General features: G+C 37.0%; 2 protein-coding genes across 2 annotated transcripts; both read left to right on the forward strand.

Annotated features, from left to right (window-relative positions):
• Positions 1-352: 352 nt before the first annotated feature.
• On the forward strand, positions 353-4,066 carry LOC121989455 (10 kDa chaperonin, mitochondrial-like). The gene is made up of 3 exons (XM_042543527.1): positions 353-677; positions 2,776-2,915; positions 3,864-4,066. Exons 1-3 carry the CDS (start codon positions 573-575, stop codon positions 3,910-3,912), a joined length of 294 nt encoding a protein of 97 aa, XP_042399461.1. The 5' UTR covers positions 353-572; the 3' UTR covers positions 3,913-4,066.
• An 8,597-nt stretch (positions 4,067-12,663) lies between these two features.
• Positions 12,664-15,913, forward strand: LOC121989456 (probable 1-deoxy-D-xylulose-5-phosphate synthase, chloroplastic). Its single transcript, XM_042543528.1, has 9 exons — positions 12,664-12,852; positions 12,948-13,079; positions 13,159-13,323; positions 13,410-13,560; positions 13,644-13,915; positions 14,064-14,337; positions 14,410-14,999; positions 15,085-15,369; positions 15,456-15,913. Exons 1-9 carry the CDS (start codon positions 12,730-12,732, stop codon positions 15,615-15,617), a joined length of 2,154 nt encoding a protein of 717 aa, XP_042399462.1. The 5' UTR covers positions 12,664-12,729; the 3' UTR covers positions 15,618-15,913.
• Positions 15,914-22,542: the final 6,629 nt, after the last annotated feature.

Consider the following 22,542-nt stretch of genomic DNA (forward strand, 5'->3'; position numbering starts at 1 on the left):
AATTTTAAGGATTCATTCCCCACTCCTATTATCCTAAACCAAATGCCCCCTAAGTATAATCACGACAATAAAAACACAATTATGAGTTCGTGGTGCAGTAATTACGAGCAAATAATAAAAAGATTAAATTTTAAATAAGATAAATATTTTAAAAATTGATCGCACATAAATTGTACTTCGAATTTGTTAAATAGACGAACCCTTTCAAAATTAGTTAGCAATATCTAAAATATTAAGAAAAAAAATAATTGTGAACGTTTCTAAAATATAAATTTGGGCCGAGTCCATAAAAAGCCCAGCACAGCTCTCCCATTTTGTCGAGAGTTCTATGCAGTCCCAAAACCCTAGATGCCAAAATCAAATGTGCAGCAGGGATTCGCAGACTGTCACCGCGCAGTCCGCATTTGCCCTTCCTCCCGTGCCGAGCGAAATGGGAATGAGAGGGTAGTTCGAGAAGCGATTGAGGGGGTGTTTAGGGTATTTCGTTGCTTCCATAACCCCTTCTTAAGCCCTTCGAGCCAAAGGTGTTTCCAAGTCGTTCGCCGTCGCCTCTGCTTCTCGTGTTCATTTCGATGGCAAGGCGTCTGATTCCTTCCCTAAACCGTGTTCTCGTGGAGAAGATCGTCCCTCCCTCCAAGAACAGCTCCGGGATACTTCTGCCGGAGAAGACGAACCAGGTGATTAATGGGGCCTTGATTTTGTAATTTGGATGAGTGAAATTGAGTCTTGATTTCTATTTGAAAATCTGTGGTTATTTATGCGCATTGCTTCGGTTTTATGCCAAAAGAAATGAAATTAATGATGAATTTGCTCCGTAAGTACTATTTTATCGAGGATTTACTTTTCGTCATTACCTGAGAGGTGGATAAAGTCTACAAGACTCAATTTTTTTACCCTTTTGAATGCAAACTCGGGGATTAAAAGATAAGGGTTCATGACGTCTTTTTTGAGAAATATAAAGTCGGATGTTCTATTTTGTGATTTATTCTCGGAAGGTTTTGCTACAGAGTTATGAGGTTGGTCACATTGGTGATGATGCTTCTGTTAGTTCAAATTGCCTCATTCTTTAGTTTTCTTACTCATGCTTATACAGGAATTGGATATAAGAAAAAAAAAAAGACCCAAATCCATTTTCATATCGTATGTTAGGCGATGTGAAACTATGATAAACATGCATATAAAACGAGGAAGAGGAAGACCAAAAAAGACTTGGTTAGCAACAATAAAACAAGATAAAATTTATTTAAATATAGATGATGATATAATAGGAGATAGAGCTCAATGGCGTAAAAGGATTCATACAGCCGACCCCACTTAGTGGGAAAAGGCTTGGTTGTTGTTGTTGTTGTTGTATGTTAGGTCGGCATTTAGCAAAGGTAGATCAAAGGGTGACATTTTAAGCAGCATGATAACTTAAAGATACTGTTGGCTTAAAACAAGGTTACTCATTTTGATGTTTATTACTCTACGTCGCTCGTGTGGAAGATCTATATACCAAGTTATCCATTAAAGCAGTTTTTTCCTTGTAATCTGATCTATATTGCAATGCACACATAGATGTCTTGCACCGTTCTTGGTTTAAATCCACTCAGAAGTCCGTAAAAAAAGGAATATTATTGGAATTGTGCCCTTGCCTGGTAGATCTTTGCTAAAATAACCATGAACAGCAATTAGTTGCAACTTTGCTTGTCTAATGAACAGCCAGTGCTGATAGTAAGGCCTACTGATTTTGTATAAACATACACGCACATTTAAAATTCGATGTTCATAGATCATGCTAACATCATTAGGATTTTGTCGGATAACAATCAAGTTATTTATAGCTTGGTACCAGAATGAGTAACATGTGAAGTTTAAGGCTGTGAACAAGCAGAGGGCTGCCAAGCTTGATGATATTCAAGTTTTTTATCAGGATTTAGCAAAACAAGTTTAAAATAAAGCTAAATCTGAGATCAATGGTAATTGAGTTTAACATATTGAGTTGGAGCTTGAATATCAAAAATGTTTATGGAGTACAAATCAAGCTCAACAAAGACAAGGCCATACTTAAAAAATAACTAACATTCAATTCAGTATGCGAAATTTATTTATTTATATTTTTCTGTAACATACTGTAGATAACAATGCTTAGAATGCAATCAAAAGTCTATGCTGATCTAAGGGAAAATACCATCTTTTAAATTGTTTGTTGATTTAGTTAACTTATCTATATTTTCATATTTTAGCATAACGTTAATTATAAACTAGTTTTCTTTCATTATGGCTTTATGACTATTGACTATTAATTTACTGAATAGCTCTTCTCTAAGATAATGTCTCTATGCTCTTCTCCATCATCTTCTCTTCTCTATTTTTCATCTTCAACGTTTACAGATGTTCCCTTCAAAACAGCAAAATAGGCTAAATAGCTAGTTAAGGCTGTAGAAATCTTACTTGCTGCAATTTTTGTTCACCGTCACTCTTTCTTTCAGTTTGATTAAAATATTTTGTTAAATGTCTCAAATTGCTCCATATGATTATCTTTAATTTATCACTGTACATGTGAACCAGATCATTAAGTTTTTTTTTTGGTGACGCACATCTTAAGTTTCAGAAAGCAGTTATTATACTACTATTCTATGTGTAATCTTGTGAAGATTTTCGCTTTCATTCATTTAACTAATTGTTTGTTGAATAAGCGATTCTCAGTAATGTTAGTTCATAATATGTGAGATGGTAACATTTTTTTTAGTAGTGGATATGGGTTTTACTTGTTTATTTGCTCTCTATTTGCAGTTAAACTCTGGAAAAGTTATAGCAGTAGGCGCTGGAGCACGTGATAGGGATGGGAAACTTATCCCAGTTACCGTGAAGGAAGGTGATACTGTTCTACTGCCCGAATATGGAGGGACTGAGGTTAAGCTTGGTGATAAAGAGTATGCTTATCTTACTTCTATGATCTGTCTTCTCTATAGTTATTTGCATTGTGAAGAAAGTAGGCAAAAGTTCTGAGGGTTTATCATTGTTTCAAAGTTTTTGTTATTTGCTTTATATGCTTTCCCTGGTTATCCACGTTCAATATCCGTTTTGGCATGGGGACCAAAGTAATTTATCATATAACATGATTCAATTAGTTCACAAATTTAAGAAATACCTCAATTGACTAAGATAGATGAAAATATTAGCCAATAGAAGGTTCATTTGAACTTGGAATCATTTCAATTCACAAATAATGTGGAAGTAATAACTTGGAAGTTTGTTAGAGTTGGGCTAGTCGATGAAACTTCTGCATTATTTATGATCCTATATGGTCATGTTGATGACAAATACAATGCTGCACCTAGCTGCTAGATCTTGTTAATTATGGGTTGGACAAGAATAAGGAGATAATGTGTTGCAGAACATTTTGTTTTCTTCACGAGGTGCTTTAGTGCCCATTTAGTTATCTATTCTGTCAGACTGTCAAGAATACGTTACATTCATCCCCTCACAGCTGAAAGTTCTGGGACAAAGTGGCTGCCAATCAATTCTAACTGTTACTTCATCAACTGATTTTTTAGTTTTGGGCTAGTGAAGAATACTTACTCACCCATAAAGGGGGATTATTAAGGGGTTTAATTATATAGATTGGATCCTCTATTGCTGTTTTGAATTTTTGAGGATGGCGATTATATGGTAAAATATTCCATATGGAAAGCATCTCTTGAAGAAAGATGATTTTATTGACTGCTATCACTAAAGATAACCGTTTTAAACTAGTTATTAACTTGAGTGGATGTTACACACTTACCTAATGTGTTTACCTCAGTTGCCTAATTTACTTGGTCATGTCTGATATGGTAGTATGGATCTTCCTGATCTGAGATGGTGCTGGCCGTTTTCAGGTTTCACCTCTACCCAGAGGACGACATTCTTGGGACCCTTCATGATTGATTTCCAAGTAGATAAAGTATATCACTTGTCTCGGAATGCTTTTACAATTGTGGCGGAGATGTAATGAGAGTTGAACTCGTGTACTTCGTGTATCCTTTTTGGAGCACTGAAACTTTTATAATTTAAATGCAGGATTTTGTTTCTTTTCCGCTAATATTTTGTAGATTCGACCGCCAGGTATGACAATCTGTGATATTTTCAAATATCCTAGAGATTATGCCTTTGGCTTCGAGTTGGGTATTGTATTGGTGAGCATATCTCTTGGTCCACAAAAAAAAAAGTGGATCAAGAGATGGACTACTTGTAATTACGGTCGGATTGTGGCCGCGATTTAATCATAATTGATTGCGATCTGTCTTTGGATTTACCCTCTCCACTAGATTATAATTTGGGTCGGAGGTTGTCAATTGTGATTGAATTGTGGTCATAATTCGATTGTAATTACAATGGACCGTAATTACAAGTGGTCCATCCTCTGATCATTTTTTTATGGACTAGGAGATATGGTCTCATTGTACTGGAAATCATTTTTGATTTTTCATGACTTGTTTCTGAATACAAAGCATTGGTCGTGGAAAGGAATAGGCACTTGAGTGTTCTTAAGGTTGGTTGTTTATGATTAAACGGTACATGCTCTTATGATTGTTTCAAGACTATTGTTCTCAGAGGTTTTGAACTATTTGGTATTATACAATTATTGCCTGTAACACAAATGAACAAAATCTTCAGTACAGTAGGATCTGCTAAAAACTTTTTTTTTTTTTTCATTTTTTGTGAATAAAAGGGCCAACCTATATGGTATTGCTGGAAGGATAATTGATGTCTAATAGTGTTATTGTGCTTGTTTGTCATTATTTCCTTGCTCGTGGAGGCGTGATTAAATTAGCTACTACATGAGCTTCAAGGCTAAAACGTTCATATTGGATCCAAGTCAATAATCTCGACCCAATATTCAACAATTATTATAAGCAAAACTCACCTCGATCGCCAACCTTGTCAATTTCTCATATTGGTCTTAGTGTTTGAGTTTCAAACTCATTTCTCAGATTCAAACCATTTATTGTTCTTTGATTCTCATTATAGCAAAAGACGATTAATCTTTGGTCTCCTTATAGCACATCATCAAGTTAAAAAGATTTTTTTCCTGGATATATGCACGTTGAGACGTAATAAGCTTCGTGTTTGAGTATATGAAAGCATCTGTTAGGTAGAGAATTAACCAAATCAGCTGGCAACTTCGCTTACTCAGAAGCCTTGCATGCACTAAATTAATAGGGCGGTAGTCAGCAGCATTAAACATCTCTCGTCTCTTCAGTTCAATTCTAGAGTTGACATCGCACTTTGGACCGCCCCAGTTCCCAACCGGCCAACCCCCACTTCCCTCTGCTCTCCGCCCACCAACTCGGCGACGATGACGACGACGAGCCCACTTGATTAATGGAGGAGTAACGTGTTGCTAACTGAGCTCCGCCACTCCACTCACCAACTGCTCGACGAAATGCCAAGTGCTCCCTCCACTGCCATGCCCTCTCTTTCAGTATATTTGTCTCTTCGATTGTGACCCCTACTTGTTCTTTGTCTTGCGATTAGTTAGTTAGTGGTTAGATTCTCTGCATTATATGTCTGGATTCAGAATTCTCATTTGACCACGGCGCGGTCTTTCACTGTCTACGTTGCAGAAACGGCAGACCAATCTCCAATGGAAGGAATGATGCACTTTATCTTTGTTCTGATGCCCGACTGAAGTGGTCCAGTAAGATGCAAGAGATATCACATCAGTTAAGGGTGCACTTTCCACTCAGGAGTAGGAGACAGAGAAGCAGAGTAAAGAGGGTGGAGTGAACACTCCACGGACAAGGCAGGCAGGCCAACTGACCTAACTCCCTGTCGCAATTGAATAGCAACGCCTGCCGGACCAAACTATTATGATATTCTTCTTCATCTTGCTTTATATGAAAACTCATTTGATGACTCTTGAATTTAAGAGGAACTGATTTCTATTGATGATCGATTAATAGCAAAGCATAATTCCTCTTCCACGTTTTCGTAAAGAAAGCATCTAGCACCTCAGCCTACATTGCAACTGTTAGATCCTCCCAATAATTAATCAGGCATTTAAAGTTAAATATTTAACTACGATCTGTTACACAAAATATTTTTAAGTGGAACGATAAATTTAAGAATGTTGGCTGTTTGTATAAATGTTCAGGTGTGCTTTTCAATTTAACGCGATGGCTCGTCGTTAGAATTAATTGATTCAAACGGAATATTTACTTTTATAAATTTCTTCCGACTCATTTTTGCTCAATTGATAGTTAATTAAATATTCAAGCACGTGTTTTTTAATCACATAATATTTTAGACATGATTAAAAAAAATTTCTTTCAATTATATATGCATGATACTAATACAGTAGAAATCCAAAGATTCCGGAGTTATGATTAAAAGTACTTGATGATCAATAATTCATTACGTGCCGGTTGTTAGTCATCGAATTCCCATACGCTATAAGATCTCATGCGCGACTGCTCATTTTTAAACTTCTGTAAATTGTGTGAGGTTTTTTGTGTATCAATACAACAACAATAATAACAAGTTTTTTCCCACCAGGTAAGGTCAATTGTATGAATCCTTTTATGTCATTAAGCCCTATCTCCTATTATATTATCATCTATATTTAAATAAATTTTATCTTGTTTTATTGTTGCTAATCAAGTCTTTTTTGGTCGTCCTCTTCCTCGTTTGATATGCATGTTTATCATGGTTTCACATCGCCTAACTGGAGTATTTATTGGTCGTCTAAGTACATGTCCGTACCATCTTAAACATGTCTCTCGGAGTTTGTCCTCAATAGATGCAACTCCGACTTTCTCTCTAATGCTCTCATTCCTTATTTTGTCCATCTTCGTATGTCCACACATCCACCTTAACATCCTCATCTCTGCAACTCTCATCTTATGCTCATGTGCTCGAGTCATAGCCCAACATTCAGTTCCATATAACATAGCAGGTCTAACTGCGATTTTATAGAACTTACCTTTAAGTTTAAGAGGTACTTTACGATCACATAAAACACCATGCTCCCCTCCATTTCACCCATCCTGCTTGTATTCTATGTAAGACATCTCTCTCAATCTCTCCATCATTTTGTAAAAAAGATCCTAAATATTTTGTTTAAGAGGTCTAACTGCAGTTTTTGGTGTATCAAATGCATGTATTTTTTTTTTTAATAATTTAAGTATTTAATTTTTACGATTGAATTAATTCTAAAAATGGTTGTCCAATTTCATGAAAATTTTTACCGACTATAAATTAAATTTAAAAATACATATAAGAATTATTTTTTTAATATTTTTATTTTTTAAATCAGAAATAAACATATTTAATAAAATTTAAAATAAAAAAAAAAATGGAAAAACGGTTCCATGAACAGAGAGCCACTTCCTCGTAATTACACAAAAGGGCTTCCTTCAGTATAGAAGGGAGCTCCTTCGCTAAAGCCACATCATCGTGGAGCTCTAAAGACCTTAGTTTGTCCCCCGGGCGTAGCACAGATGGGGAGTGCATGGTTCTGTGGCCGAAAGGTCCAGGGGTCGATCCCCGGGGTGTCACTGCCTGGGGTTAACGTCTCCGCCATGCACTTTCCACCTGTGTACCTGCATTTACCTCCCTCCATATTCGTGGGATCGGCTCTAGGGGGGCCGCTGATGTGGCAGTTCCACATTTTTTTTTTTTCTAAAGACCTTAGTTTTGTGTTAAATTAATATCGTTTATTTTTAGCCTATCTATATTTTCTTTTATTTTAAATTTGGGAGAAGGAGATTTTAGTGAACTAAAAGTTAAAAGTTAAAAAAAAAAAAGAAGTAAAGAACAGAACTAAAAGTTGAAGTACAGAATTTATTTACAAGTGTTATTCTTAACTAATGAGACTAGCTAGGGCTCTATTTATATAGTCTATTGGTCGAATCTAACTTTTGCTGATGTGGCAGCTTTGGGCGCCTTGCATGACTCCAGGTGTCTAAGCGTGGATAAAACTTTATACATATCATAACGATTTTGCATAGGATAAATTACACTTTATCAGGTCCGGGAGCCCGGACCGTGTTGACGCTGCTTCGAACAGCGCTTATGCTCGTCGAGGAGGCGCCCCTAGGCTGCCCCAGAGGGTCCAGCGCCCGGATTGTTTGGGCGCCCGAACCAATCTAGGCGCCCGGGCAGTCAACAACAGGTTGACTATCCAGATTCTCCTGCATTCCGACTCCATTCGTTTGGGCGATTTCGATCATTCAGAATAAAGCTCGCTCGAATCCATCTTCTGACCTTCCACTCGAGCAAGCTTCCGCTCAAACTTCTCGTCCCTCGAAAATGTCGCACGCTTCCTTCTTGTCCGTCAACGTACTCTTCCACAGCACCTCGTCCCTAGGACGGATCGAGCTCGTTGACTCTCTCCCATACCGTCCTTCTTGCTAGCTACGTCTTTTGTTCGACTTCTTATACTCCTAAATTCTACACACTAGACACAAAGCATCAAATATATACATGACTTAACTTGACTTGGTTGATTACATCAAAACCACCACGAGATACTTATAATATCTCTCTTTTTGACGTGGATCAACCCATTTTAAGTTAAGGTAAAATAAATCATTAAAGTAAATGAATATGTAAATTAAAACATTAAATATATAGATTAAAATGTACCTTCCCTAAACTTAATCTATAATCCTCCTCTTTGATTACATTAAAAATAAGGGTTAAAAAAAACTAAGGGTAACACAATCAGTGATTAACACTTAGAAAAAATTTGAATAGTATATTTTGAAAACTAAATTTTTTGTGATTTAAAAATTAGGTTTTAAACTAAATAATTTTAAAATTAGTTTTAATAATTTAAAATTTTTAAAATTTTTTGTATCGGTTAAACATACTTATCTAAAATAGATATAAAATTTTCAAAAAAAAATAATAATAATTAGAGCAGTAATTAATTATTCTATATAGAAAGGTATATTTGTAAATAAAATTTTTAAAAATAGATTTTTAACTCGAAAAATCTTTAAAAAATTTTGAGAATGTAAAATAGTAAGTATTTTTTTTTAAGAAAAAGTAAATTGTCAAGAATAGAATGTTTAAGAATTTTTAATATTAAAAATTAGTATTTAAATAAATAATCTATAGAAAATCAAATAACTGTCGAAAAATTTTAAAAAATTTTCTTAGACAGAGAACATGATGTCTTATCACATTTTTTTTCAAAAATAACTCTGCAAAATAATTTTAAATTTAAATATATAAATTTTGCAATCCACTAATCAGTCGGTCGAAACTCACTGATCGACCTAGAGACCTCAAATTGCAACCATTTTAAGTCCTGTAGATTTCTAAAATTGTAAATATGCACTTCATTGTTATTTTCGGCATTACAAGTGGTGGTCCAAAGGTTTTGGAAAAAATAAATTCTCTTTTTTTTTAATTTTTTTTTCTCAATCCTATTGTAAGAGATCAAGTTCATGTTGGCATGATATCTCTTCATATTAGGCCTAATGTATCTCTCCATATCAGACCCAACAACAGAAAAAAGGAAAAAAAAGATTTATTTTTTCAAAACCTTTGGACAACCACTAGGAATGCCGAACATAACAATGGAGAGCATATTTAGACTTTGCAATTTTTTGAAATCTGCAAGACTTGAAATGGTTGCAATCTGAGGTTTCTAGGTCGCTCAGTGGGTATTTAATCCCATTGATCAACCTAGAGACCTCAGATTGTAACCATTTCAGGTCCTGTAAATTTCTAAAATTACAAGAACTCTAAATATGCTCTCCATTGTTATTTTCAACTTTACTAGTGGTGGTCCAAAGGTTTTAGAAAAAATAAATTCTCTTTTTTTCATCCTTTTTTATTATTTTTTTCTCAACCCTATTATAAGATATCAGGCCCACGTTGGGTCTGATATCACTTCATATCAGGCCCAACAATAGAAAAAAAAAAGAAAGAGAGATTTATTTTTTTCAAAACCTTTGGACAACCACTAGGAATGTCGAAAATAATAATAGAGAGCATATTTAGATTTCTTGCAATTTTAGAAATCTATAGGATCTAAAATGGTTGCAATATGAGATCTCTAGGTCTATCAGTGGGTTTCGGTCTTGCAACTATTTCAAGTCCTGTAGATTTCTAAAATTGCAAGAAATCTAAATATATTCTCCATTGTTATTTTTGGCATTATTAGTAGTGGTTCAAAGGTTTTGAAAAAACTAAATTCTCTTTTTCTTCATTTTATATTTTTTTTTCTCAACCCTACAATAGGAGATCAAATTCACGTTATGCCCGATATCTCTTCATATCAGGCCCAACAACAGAAAAAAAAAAAGGAAAAAGGATAAAAAAAGAAAGAGAGATTTATTTTTTTCAAAACATTTGGACAACTACTAGGAATGCTAAAATAAGACTCCTTGCCATTTTAGAAATCTACAAGACCTGAAATGATTACAATCTGAGCTCTCTAGGCCGATTAGCGGTCAATCCACTGATTAATTTAGAGAGCTCATATTGCAACCATTTCAGGTCTCGTAGATTTCTAAAATTGCAAGAAGTCTAAATATGCTCTCCATTGTTATTTTTGGCATTCCTAGTGGTTGTCCAAAGGTTTTAAAAATATTTTTCCTGGTCAAAACCCACTGATCGATCTAGAAACCTCAGATTGCAATCATTTCATGTCCTATGGATTTGTAGAATTGTAGAATGGCAAGAATTATAAATATGCTCTCCATTGTTATTTTCGACATCTCTAGTGGTTGTTCAAAGGTTTTTTAAAAAAAATAAATTCTTTTTTTTCCTTATTTTTTTCTTCTTTTTTGTCAACTCTATTATAGGAGATCAGACTCAGACCCACGTTGGACCTGATATCTCTTCATATCAGCCTTAATGTGGGTCCGATATCTCTCCATATCATGCCCAACAATAGAAAAAAAAAAAAAGACAGAAAGAGAGCGCTCTGTTCGCACGAGTATGCTTCTCAATCGATCGGCTGATCGATTGGGAATTCAATCGATCAACTGATTGATTCGAGAGTGCTCTGTTCACATGAGTATGCTTCTCAATCGATCGGCTGATCGATTGGGAATCTAATCAATCAATTGATTGATTCGAGAGTGCTCTATTCACACAAGTATGCTTCTCAATCGACCGGCTGATCAATTGGGAATCTAATCGATCAACTGATCGATTCAAGAGCGCTTTGTTCACACGTGTATGCTTTTCAATCGATTGCCCAATCGATTGAATGTTTTCAATTGATTAGTCAATCGATTGATACATTCTTTTGTTCACAGGTCTTAGCTTTTAGCTCACCATTCGTTGACAAACTTACCAATCAATCTTGTTCGACAAACATATTCATATTTACAAACTCTAAATAATAATTCTTTCCAACAAGCATACTGTTGGGGTTGCAAGGTTACAAACATAGTCCCATATTGAAAACACATGGGAAAAATCATGGGTTTATAAGAGAAAGATATCTCCATTGGTATGAGGTATTTTGGGTAGAGCCTAAGAGTAAAACCATAAGGGCTTAGGCCCAAAGTGGATAATATCATATCATTGTGGAGATATCTAAATTCTTTTCGATCCTAGAATTGGTATCAGAACCCAGACTGCCAGAATGACTAACCGCCAATTGTACACAAGAGCAAAGAAGTGGGGGCTCCCGTGTCCGGATCAAGAGAACGATGGATCATGTGAACCACCTGGAAATGGTTCACATAATATTTCATCATCTTCATTGTTCCCTCCATGAAGATTCCCTCCAATGGGTAACTTTTCATGCACATCTTCTTGTTGTTGTACCTCTTTTTGGGTTACTTGTGATTATTGTACCTCTTCTTGTAATGATTGTACCTCTCATGCAAGTCTCTCTTGTCGACACTATCTGTCAGAAGTCGTTGGTCTATTCCTCCTTGAAAATGTTTTCAACATTTTTATTGCACATAAGAAATAAGTGGATTAGATATACAACCAACATGTATTGAAAAGAAACAGAGATGTTCGACCACTAAAAATGTAACAAAACATAATGTATTCGGCAACACACAACCAAACAAATTTGTCGGTGTTCAGCTGCTGGAGGCCAAACGTTTAGTGTTTCGTTCAACGTTCATTGATCGAACACATTGTGTTGCATTCAGTAAACCATGACGGAACAGATCCTGGTGCATTCGGCATATTGTAGATGAACAAGTGACAAACTAGGGAAAAATGACGTGCGACTGAAATTTGAGAGATTTTCATGAGCACTTGAAACATAAACACAAAATCTAACAAAAACAATATAATGATTTGAACGAGCACTAATATTATTTGATTCGGCTGGAAATCGAGTTGCCCAAGTGGAGAGATGAGAGAGAGAGACGACAAAAATGGCGAAGGCGATGACGAAAATGGCACAGGTAGGAGCGACGGTGAAAATCGCAGGTAGGAAGATGATACTAAAGATTTGTATGGTTTTTAGGATTTTTAGAAAGGGTAATATAGTAATTTTATGGGGTGTAATTTTATGGGGTGTATTAAAAAGGAATTATGATAAAATATTTTTTTGATGAGCGAATTTAGAAAATAGGGTGTGTTTAATAATTCTTGGGGTGTGGATAGCCGCTCCCTTCACACAACACATTATGGTCCATATTAGTTTTATCCAACACCCCCACCCAACTTAAGGGCTAAGCCACTTTACTCGTCCGATTTGCTCCCCCCCCTATAATAATTTGCAGCCGTCTTCTCAAATCTCATTCATTGAGTTTTTGCTTTGTTCCTTCGATGGCTCTCTCCACATTCTCCTTCCCCTGCCATCTTCTTGCTGCAGCTGCCTCTAATCACCACAAGAGTTCCATGTTGCTTTCTGAACTTCATCACCAGCAACATCCCCGCAGATTTCTCAAGGTTAGTCTTCCTTTAATCGCTGTCTTAATTAACTTCGTTAACTGAAAAGGCTCAACCTTGATCTCTTAATTGATTTGCTTGAATTTATTGACTAGCAATTGAAGAAGAGAAGGGCATCCGTTTGTGCATCGCAATCAGAGATCGGAGAGTACCATTCACAGAGGCCTGCGACTCCACTTCTGGACACCATCAACTATCCCGCTCACATGAAAAACCTCTCTCTCAGGGTACGCAGCCAAAAACTGAACGCAGCCTCTCCTTCAGGATCGCTTAAGCATTTATTTTTGATGATTTGAATTGCTTCAGGAGCTTAAGCAGTTATCAGATGAACTCCGTTCTGATATCATCTTCAACGTCTCCAATACTGGAGGCCATCTCGGTTCGAGCCTCGGAGTCGTCGAGCTCACCGTTGCCATCCACCATGTCTTCAGTGCTCCGAAGGACAAGATACTCTGGGATGTTGGCCACCAGGTTTCCTTCTTTATTCGCATTTGTTCCTCTGTTTTTTTAGTTTCCTTAGAAAGTGAATAAGTTCTAAATATTGGAGCGGTTTGCAGTCTTACCCTCACAAGATATTAACTGGAAGGCGAGACAAGATGCAAACTCTGAGACAAACTAATGGCTTATCCGGGTTCACTAAGCGTTCCGAGAGCGATTACGATGCCTTTGGTGCAGGGCATAGTTCAACCAGCATATCAGCAGCACTCGGTACGTAAGAAAAAAACTCAGATTAAAATATTGATTTTCTTCGATTAAATGGGTTCGATCGAGCTAAGATTACAAATGAACAGGGATGGCGGTTGGGAGGGATCTGAAGGGAAGGAAGAACAATGTGATAGCAGTGATTGGCGACGGAGCCATGACTGCCGGGCAAGCATATGAAGCCATGAACAACGCAGGATATTTGGACACCGATATGATTGTGATTTTAAATGACAACAAGCAAGTCTCTCTCCCCACCGCAACTCTCGATGGCCCTGCGCCGCCTGTCGGGGCTTTGAGCAGCGCCCTCAGCAGGTTGCAGTCGAGCAAGCCACTGAGAGAGCTGAGGGAGTTGGCTAAGGTCAGTATCCATGTGCGATTAAAACAAGTTGAAGGATCTTTTCTTCATTGGATCTTGTTCAGAGGAATATTACTAAACGAATCATATCGACCAGAGTCCTCTTTGTCGTGACTAAACGAATCTGAAATAGCATCTCTCGACGCTGCAGGGAATGACAAAGCAAATCGGTGGGTCCGTGCACGACATAGCGGCTAAAGTCGATGAATACGCCCGAGGAATGATCAGTGGATCCGGCTCGACTTTGTTCGAAGAGCTTGGCCTCTACTACATCGGCCCAGTGGACGGGCACAACATAGATGACCTCGTCACCATTCTCAAAGAGATCAAGAGCACAAAGACAACGGGTCCAGTTCTCATTCATGTCATCACGGAGAAAGGAAGAGGATACCCTTATGCGGAGAGAGCTGCGGACAAGTATCACGGTAGGTCATAATTCACTGACAATATGTAAATTAAATTCCTCTGCTAAATTTTTGTTGTCGTTGTTGTTGAAGGTGTCACCAAATTCGATCCGGCGACTGGGAAACAGTTCAAATCAAGCTGTTCGACAAAATCTTACACCGACTACTTCGCCGAGGCGCTGGTGGCGGAGGCGGAGGTGGACAAGGACATCGTGGCGATCCATGCAGCCATGGGAGGTGGAACCGGGCTCAACCACTTCCTTCGGAAGTTCCCAGACAGGTGCTTCGATGTGGGAATAGCAGAGCAGCACGCGGTCACGTTTGCGGCCGGGTTGGCTTGCGAGGGCCTTAAGCCTTTCTGCGCCATCTACTCTTCCTTCTTGCAGAGAGCTTACGATCAGGTGGTGCACGACGTCGACTTGCAGAAGCTTCCGGTGAGGTTCGCGTTGGATCGCGCCGGCCTCGTGGGGGCCGACGGACCGACGCACTCGGGGGCGTTCGACGTGGCCTACATGGCCTGCCTGCCGAACATGGTGGTAATGGCGCCGTCCGACGAAGCAGAGCTGTTCCACATGGTGGCCACAGCGGCTGCCATTGACGACAGACCGTCGTGCTTCCGGTACCCGAGAGGAAACGGCGTCGCCGTTCCTCTTCCTCAGGGAAACAAGGGTGTTCCTCTGGAGGTTACTAGTAATTCGATCATCTTCGGGGTTCAGATCTCTATGCACGCGCTTCCAATTGGTTGATTATCAGTTGTTTATTTCTCAGATTGGGAAAGGAAGGATACTAATTGAAGGGGAAAGGGTGGCGCTGCTGGGGTACGGGACGGCGGTGCGGAGTTGCTTGGCGGCGGCTTCCATGGTGGAGCTCCACGGCCTCAAGATCACGGTGGCCGACGCACGGTTCTGCAAGCCACTTGACCGAAGCTTGATTCGGAGCTTGGCGAAGTCGCACGAGGTTCTCATCACCGTGGAAGAAGCATCAATTGGCGGCTTCAGCTCTCACGTAGCTCAGTTCATGGCTCTGGATGGCCTCTTCGATGGCAAACTCAAGGTAATTAAACAGATTCATTAGTAATTAGTGCGATCGATGATTAAAGGATTAATTAAAAACTTCTTGAATTGTTGTTGTTGCAACAGTGGAGGCCTTTGGCTCTTCCTGATAGATACATCGACCATGGATCGGCAAGTGATCAGTTATCAGAGGCTGGACTGACACCGTCGCATATCGCAGCGAGTGTGTTCAACGTCATTGGACAGACAAGAGACGCACTTAAAATTATGATGCCGTTGGAAAAATAGGAAGAGACATTAAACGTACGGTTTAATTTCTTCTTGTTTTTCTTCAATCCGGTGGATTAATTGCTTATTCTCTGGTAGCTGATAACGAATAGGAAATGGTATGAAAAGGACAAATCGAGCCAAGCATAATAATATGGACGCAGGCCGAATCATAACTACAGGAACATGATATTTCTTCATATTAGGCTTTATCGTTCTAGTAGTGGTTGCGTTTCAATTGGTTTTGTTATTGCTGGTGTAGGTGGTTTTGATGGGATTGTAGGAATTATATAATAATTGCATAAAATAATTAAACATTTATAGTGATTTTATGTAGATTTGTAATCGATGATGGTAGGATTTGCTATCGGAAGAACGATCACAAAATCAGAAATATCTTTATGGTTCACAAACCAAATCCCTCTCTAATGAATGTTCTCATTATCTACAAGACACAGTCTCGGATAGTCTCAGTAGAATTCTGACAGTACTTCTGTTGTGCTTCGATCTCATCTACGTACACAACACAAGAACCTTTTCCTGATGCATGCACTCCATTCTCATCATACATCAATTGCCTTGGACGCTCTTTTATATAGAGGAAGATGACTCTTCCTCTGCCTCCATTAATGGAGGAAGGTGAAAGGGTTAGAAGATGAAGGGGAGAGACACCCTTTCACCTTCTTAACATCAACATCTCTCACTCGTCCAAGTCAATTCTTAAAGGTTAACTGGTCACATAGACCATGTCAGTCACATAGATTACAAGGTGACCATGTCAGTCGCAATGCCAAAGCTAAACATTAATTGGTCACAATGACCGATTAAGTCATTTAGACTATTTGACGATCAAATCACAAAGACCAGAGCAAAATAATTAGTCACAAAGACCAAATAAGAACATTCATTCCATACATTAGGGAAAATGATTCGTGCGACAACAAGCACACTGAGCAATTATTGCTAAGAAGATTGTTACATCTTACATAGCTGCTCTCTAAGTGATCAATATTAACAAAGTTTGTACACTTTACTTACTCGCTCTTTCAAATGAATTAGAGACACTCTCATTATGACTCATATCTGTTACCCAGAAAATATTCAATCTCCTAGTAGCACACAACCATTATCTAGGAGATATCCATGTCTTGCTATTTATCTAGATTAAATAATCTTCATTTACATCAATATGAACATCTCTAATCCCTCATAATAACTATTATGTCAAGAGCATGTTTCATATTCAATATTCACAATCATTTCTATACATAACAAAAATGGATCGACCGGTGAATAACATCAAAAGATGTAAATCTATTTAATTTTCCTTTTTAGCTAGAATCTATTCATTTTAATTAGTCGTTTTTCTAGTTATGCTCTATAGACCGAATTATCCATAGCAATATGAAACATGCTAAAGTAGCAGACACTGATTATAACTTCAAATAGACAGCTAAATAGTCACTGAGGGTAAAATTGAGATTAACTTATAATCTCAAGTGTCTCACATAGTAGAGAAGTAGGGATCTATTCTTCTAGTACCTTTCTTGTCGCCATAGCACATGTGGTATGAATCACATGCTATGATGTTATTCTCTTTACTAAAAAGAGCGCATGTTTTTCTCAAATTTTAACATCGTACAGATTTCGATCTAGACATACCTAATGTCTAATCCTGAATTCAATATATGAATTCCAATCTGGCCTTTAAACATATTCAGTAAATGGTGGGTACATTTACTCCGATCATTACATAAATAATCTCATTTTGATACAATTATCAAGGTGACCTTAACTTATAGGTATGTCTCTATTCACAGCTACATAAGTTATCCCATAAGTAATGGTCTTACCTTTATTTATACTTAACAAATAGAGATGATTGTCCATGTGAGTGGACCAATCTTAATCTGCCAACATGCTCATCGAGACTTTAATCTAAAATGTAACAATATATACACTGAATAGATCATGACATTTTACAAAGTCATAAAGACTTCCCATATCCTTGAAATGACTCTTTAGTCAATGTCTTAGTAAAAGGATCTGCAACCATAGTACGTGTAGGGATATACTCAAGTATTATCATTTTCTTGTCCACAATATCCTTATAAAATTATGTTTAATTCTATATGCTTGCCTTTGCTGTGATATTTGGGATCCTCAACTTGACCATTATAGTACACTGTAACAGAACTCTCACTGTCCTTAGCAATCTTCAAATGCTTTAGGACCTTTTTAACCAGACAGATTATTGCACAATTGATACGCAAGTCACACAGCTTCCATTGTCGATAAGGCTACACAAGCCTAACAATATAGCTTCTATTGTCGACAAGACTACACAAGCCAAGCCACACGGCTTCCATTATCAACACGGCTACATAAACTTAGTTCTTGTTATTGCATGAGATGACACCACCATTTAGCAAGAAGGTATAGCCAAATGTAGATTTTCTTTCATCAAGGTCTCCTGTCCAATCTGCATCTATGTAGCCACCTAGGCTCATCTTAGATTCTTGAAAATAGATACATAATATGTTGTCCTTATAAGGTATTTTAATATCCTCTTCATCACTTTCCAGTGTCTCGATCTTGAGTTTAACTGGAAACGACTAACCAAGCCAACACCATGGCTTATATCAAGATGAGTACATAACATAGTGTATATCAAACTATCAATAGAACTGACATATGGTATTACCTTCATTTTGGCCATTTCTTTAGGAGTCTTGGGATATAATGTTGCAATCTGACATATTGAAGTGTTGTATCATCTTAGCGATATAAGTCTCTTAAGACAATTCCAAAAGTATTTTTGATTAATCTTTTATGATCTTTACTCCTAAGATGTACTTAACTTCTCTTCAAAAATAATACCCTACATTTGGGTATATCCTTTTGCAACTAGTCGAGCTTTGTATCGATTAATCAATCGATGCGCTTTTCTCTTGATTTTGAGAATCAACTTATTCTCAATAGCCCTTCGGCCTAGAGGAAGATCAACTATGATCACAAACTTGATTCTTTCTCATCGACTCCATCTTTTCAACTATTGCAACTTTTCAATTTTTTTTCTCTAACTTTACATCCCAATGCTTCTTATTAAGGTTTGTCATCGTCAATTGGAAGTGTTATCAATGCCTCATTTTCAATATCAAACCTCTTCTTAGGTTTGATTTTACGAACACTTCTTCGTAAATTAGGCTGTTGAGAAGTCAACTCATGATTCGGCATATCACTCCTACTCGGTTGACTAGACTCAGACATCCCTTTTGACACATCTCTTGTTGATAATATCTCATCATATTCAAATAAAGGAACTTTTTTATCAACATCACCTCTGATTGGGAACTCTATTTCAAGAAAAGTCACATATCTCAAATCTATTTCGGAGATGGTTTCATCTAGTTGCTCACCTATGAAAACAGAACCTTTGGAAATCTCATGATATCTAATAAAGATACATTTCTTACCCTTAGGTCCTAGTTTTCCATATTTGTGAGAACTCTCATGAACATAAGCAGCGACCCCAGGGTCTCAGATTACTTAAATCCGATTTTCTGCCTGTCCAATGTTCATATGGGATAGATGAAACTGACTTTGAAGGCACTTTGTTAAGTATATAGGTTGCAATTAATAATGTATCTTCCCAATAAGAGATTGGCAAATTAGCCTACGCTATCATAAACCTAACCATTTCAAGAAGAGTTCTATTTCTTCTTTTAACTATCCCATTTTGCTATGGAGTTTCAGGGATTGTCAGTTGTCTAATAATCCCTCTATCATTACATATTATCTTGAACATATCAAATAAATATTTCCCTCCACGGTCAATGCGTAAGGTCTTAACTTTACATTCTATTTGATTCTCAACTTCGTTCATATAACAAATGAAGCAATCCAATTCTTCAGATTTGTGAGAAATCAAATACACATGACCGAACCAAGAGAAATCATCAATAAATGTAATGAAATAGGAAACTCCATATCTAGCCTTCACATTCATTGGACCACAAATATTCGAATGAATTATTTGCAATGGAGATTCAGATTTAATAGTCTTACCAAATGGCTTCCTAGTTATTTTTTCAGTAAGATAATGCTCATATATAGACAAGTGAATCTTAGTTTGAGTGCCCAATAGACATTCTCTAGCCAACCGATTCATACGTTCTTGTCCTATACGTCCTAATCTAGCATGTCAAACATGATCAGTTATATCTACATTACTAGTTAGAGCAATGTTCGAAAAATAGCCTTCAATTGCACAATTGACATCTAGTTCTATTTCAAGAACCATAAAATTATTTATTAAAAAATCATATCCGATTAACACTGAGTCAATCTTAAGTTCAACACATTGGCTGTAAAAATTAATACAGTACCCTAAATCAAGAAGACATATAATGGAAACAAGATTCCATCAAATTTCAGGAGCATACAGGACATCATGTAGAAACAAAACACTACCGCCATGAAGGTTGAGTTTGCAAGTGTTGATTCCTTTGACTTCAACTCTTGCATTGTTTCCTACATAGATCCATTTCTTGCTAACTGGTACCCGATGGTACTCAACAAATGTAACTCGTTCCCGAGCTACATGGTTGGTTACTCCCAAAACTATAATCTACAAAAGATAAGAATCAGCTAACAACACTAAATTAGCAACAAAATGCTCAGTTAAAGAAGACACACATGGATTTACCTTTTTCGGCTCAGTGCACTCCCGAGCGAAGTGACCTTTCTTGCGGCAATTAAAACAAGTCAACTTATTTTTAGGTTTCTTTCCAGTATTCTTTCCTATCTTCTTGATTAGGCCCTACCCCATAGTAGCAACTTCTTTCTTCTTTCCCTTCTCTTTCTTGTACCATTTCTTTTTCATGGATACAGATGATCTAACAGAACCGACAGTCACATAGGCTTATACAAAAATCCTTGCAGATTCAACTCTCTCCGCCTCCAATTCTATATAGCATGAGACGTTAGTAAAAGTCTTGATACACTCACTGTGAGTCAGGATCTACTTCATGGTCTTCTAAGAATCTGGAAGGGAATGAATAACCGTTTGAACCTATTGTTTATCGGTCAACTCATGACCAGAAGTTTTAAGCTCCCGAATCATGTTCAACATCTCCCTAAGGTGTTGAACCATTGAAACATTCAGACGCTTCTTGTAGTTATCAAACCTGATTGTCAGCTATCGAAACTTGCTCAGACTTACTCCACTGTATTTTTAAGAGCTACCCAGACTGCATGAGTCAAAAGATAGGACTTATACTCAAAAGTTAGGTCATCTACCATTAAACTAATCAATATGTCCTTTGTAATGGAGTCCTTTTTCTTCCATGCCTTATAGGCATCAAGATCTCGTCTGTGTTGTGCAGTGAGACCATCTACAGGTTCTACCATAACCTGATTTATAGTCTCTAGAACTTCTTGTTCCTCAAGTACATATTGTATCTTGAGCTGTCAAATTTTGTAGTTATCTTTATATAATTTCTCTCTGTTATTGAGTTTAACTATGATGTTCTTATTTGCCATGATCTAACATAAATAAACATATTATTTAGTATTCGGTGTAATTCACATGGATGTAATTTTTTATTAACTCATTGTTAATTTGAGTTGGTTTACAAAATCAAGTGATAACTACGTTTTCACTCATCATTTGTATGATCTAATCAAATCAACATTGATCAATATTATTACACACATCCCAACTAATGAACTTAATCATTATTCTATCATGATTTCTTTAATTAAATGAACTAATCATTTTTTATGACACCATGTAGAGCAATCAGCATATGAATGAACATATCATTAACATAAACATGTTGTAGTTTGTTAACATATAACAAATTGACATGAACTAAATGGACTAATACTGTTCATACATAATGATAGAAACAATAATATAACTCTAATTAACTAGATAGGCTACTATCACTCCCACTAGGATAGACACTAGTGCAGTGATCAACATTATCCCTTTCAACCTAGACTCATTTGGGGTAATCTCAGGCGGGACAACTTCATGATTCTCCATCAGATCCCCAATTGGATCCTCTTCTGGATCCTCGATCATTTTCGGGCCCTCTTCAAATTTTTCAGGATCCTCTTCAGTCATATGGTGAAGCAGTTCCTCACATAATTCTGAATATATGACACGTCCTTGATGACGATCCCAAATATAGTTTGTTATCATCCTAGGATTATCTGGCAATGAACGTATCAAAGGCCAAATCCTATAACTGTCCAGGACTGGAAACTCTTCTCGCTCAAGTTTTTAAAATAGATCATCAAGTTGTTCAACGTGTTCGTCGACTCCATAAGCAGAGTTATACTCTATCTCCTAAATTTCCTCCCTGAGATGATTTCATCTCACTTCGCGACGAGTCAATATGGTAATTATCCGTGCCATCTGAAAAATTGAAATTAAATAAGTCAATACAAAATTGACTAACCAGTACGAAACCGGCTTAATTCAATTTATACATGCATAGTGCCAACATAATAAATCAAGAAAGAACAAATCTTTTCGATTTTCAGAAGTATAAGTCGACTAACTCATTAGATCAGTGATTGGGAATCCAGATCCTAAGTCTGGTCATTTGTCCTCGTTATAACTAATCTAATTTGACAAAGATTTATAGTACCTATGTTTTGTTATTGTTTAATCTAAGTCCATTTCAGCCAAACTCAGACTTATTGATTAAACTCAAGTTCGTTTGATCAAATCAAGGCTCATTGGTTAAAGTCTGACAAATTAGAATAAATCTAATCAAATTTGATCCAATAGAATAAATATAGTCATTTGATCATATTTGGTCTAAGTCCAATTAATCAACCCAAATTATTTCTAGTTTTGATCAAACTGATTCAATTAAACTAACTAATGATTTAATCTAAACCGAGGCTAAGTGGACAAAACTAATCTAGC

This window comes from Zingiber officinale, chromosome 6B (genome assembly GCF_018446385.1).
Source record: "Zingiber officinale cultivar Zhangliang chromosome 6B, Zo_v1.1, whole genome shotgun sequence".
Lineage (NCBI taxonomy): Eukaryota > Viridiplantae > Streptophyta > Magnoliopsida > Zingiberales > Zingiberaceae > Zingiber > Zingiber officinale.

Bases quoted from the DNA above. Each gene is read 5' to 3' on its own strand.
- LOC121989455 (XM_042543527.1), top strand. From the start codon at position 573: ATGGCAAGGCGTCTGATTCCTTCCCTAAACCGTGTTCTCGTGGAGAAG. The intron at 678-2,775 runs GTGATTAATGGG...CTCTATTTGCAG, and splicing joins TGCCGGAGAAGACGAACCAG to TTAAACTCTGGAAAAGTTAT. The intron at 2,916-3,863 runs GTATGCTTATCT...GGCCGTTTTCAG, and splicing joins GTTAAGCTTGGTGATAAAGA to GTTTCACCTCTACCCAGAGG.
- LOC121989456 (XM_042543528.1), top strand. From the start codon at position 12,730: ATGGCTCTCTCCACATTCTCCTTCCCCTGCCATCTTCTTGCTGCAGCT. The intron at 13,080-13,158 runs GTACGCAGCCAA...GAATTGCTTCAG, and splicing joins TGAAAAACCTCTCTCTCAGG to GAGCTTAAGCAGTTATCAGA. The intron at 13,916-14,063 runs GTCAGTATCCAT...TCGACGCTGCAG, and splicing joins AGCTGAGGGAGTTGGCTAAG to GGAATGACAAAGCAAATCGG.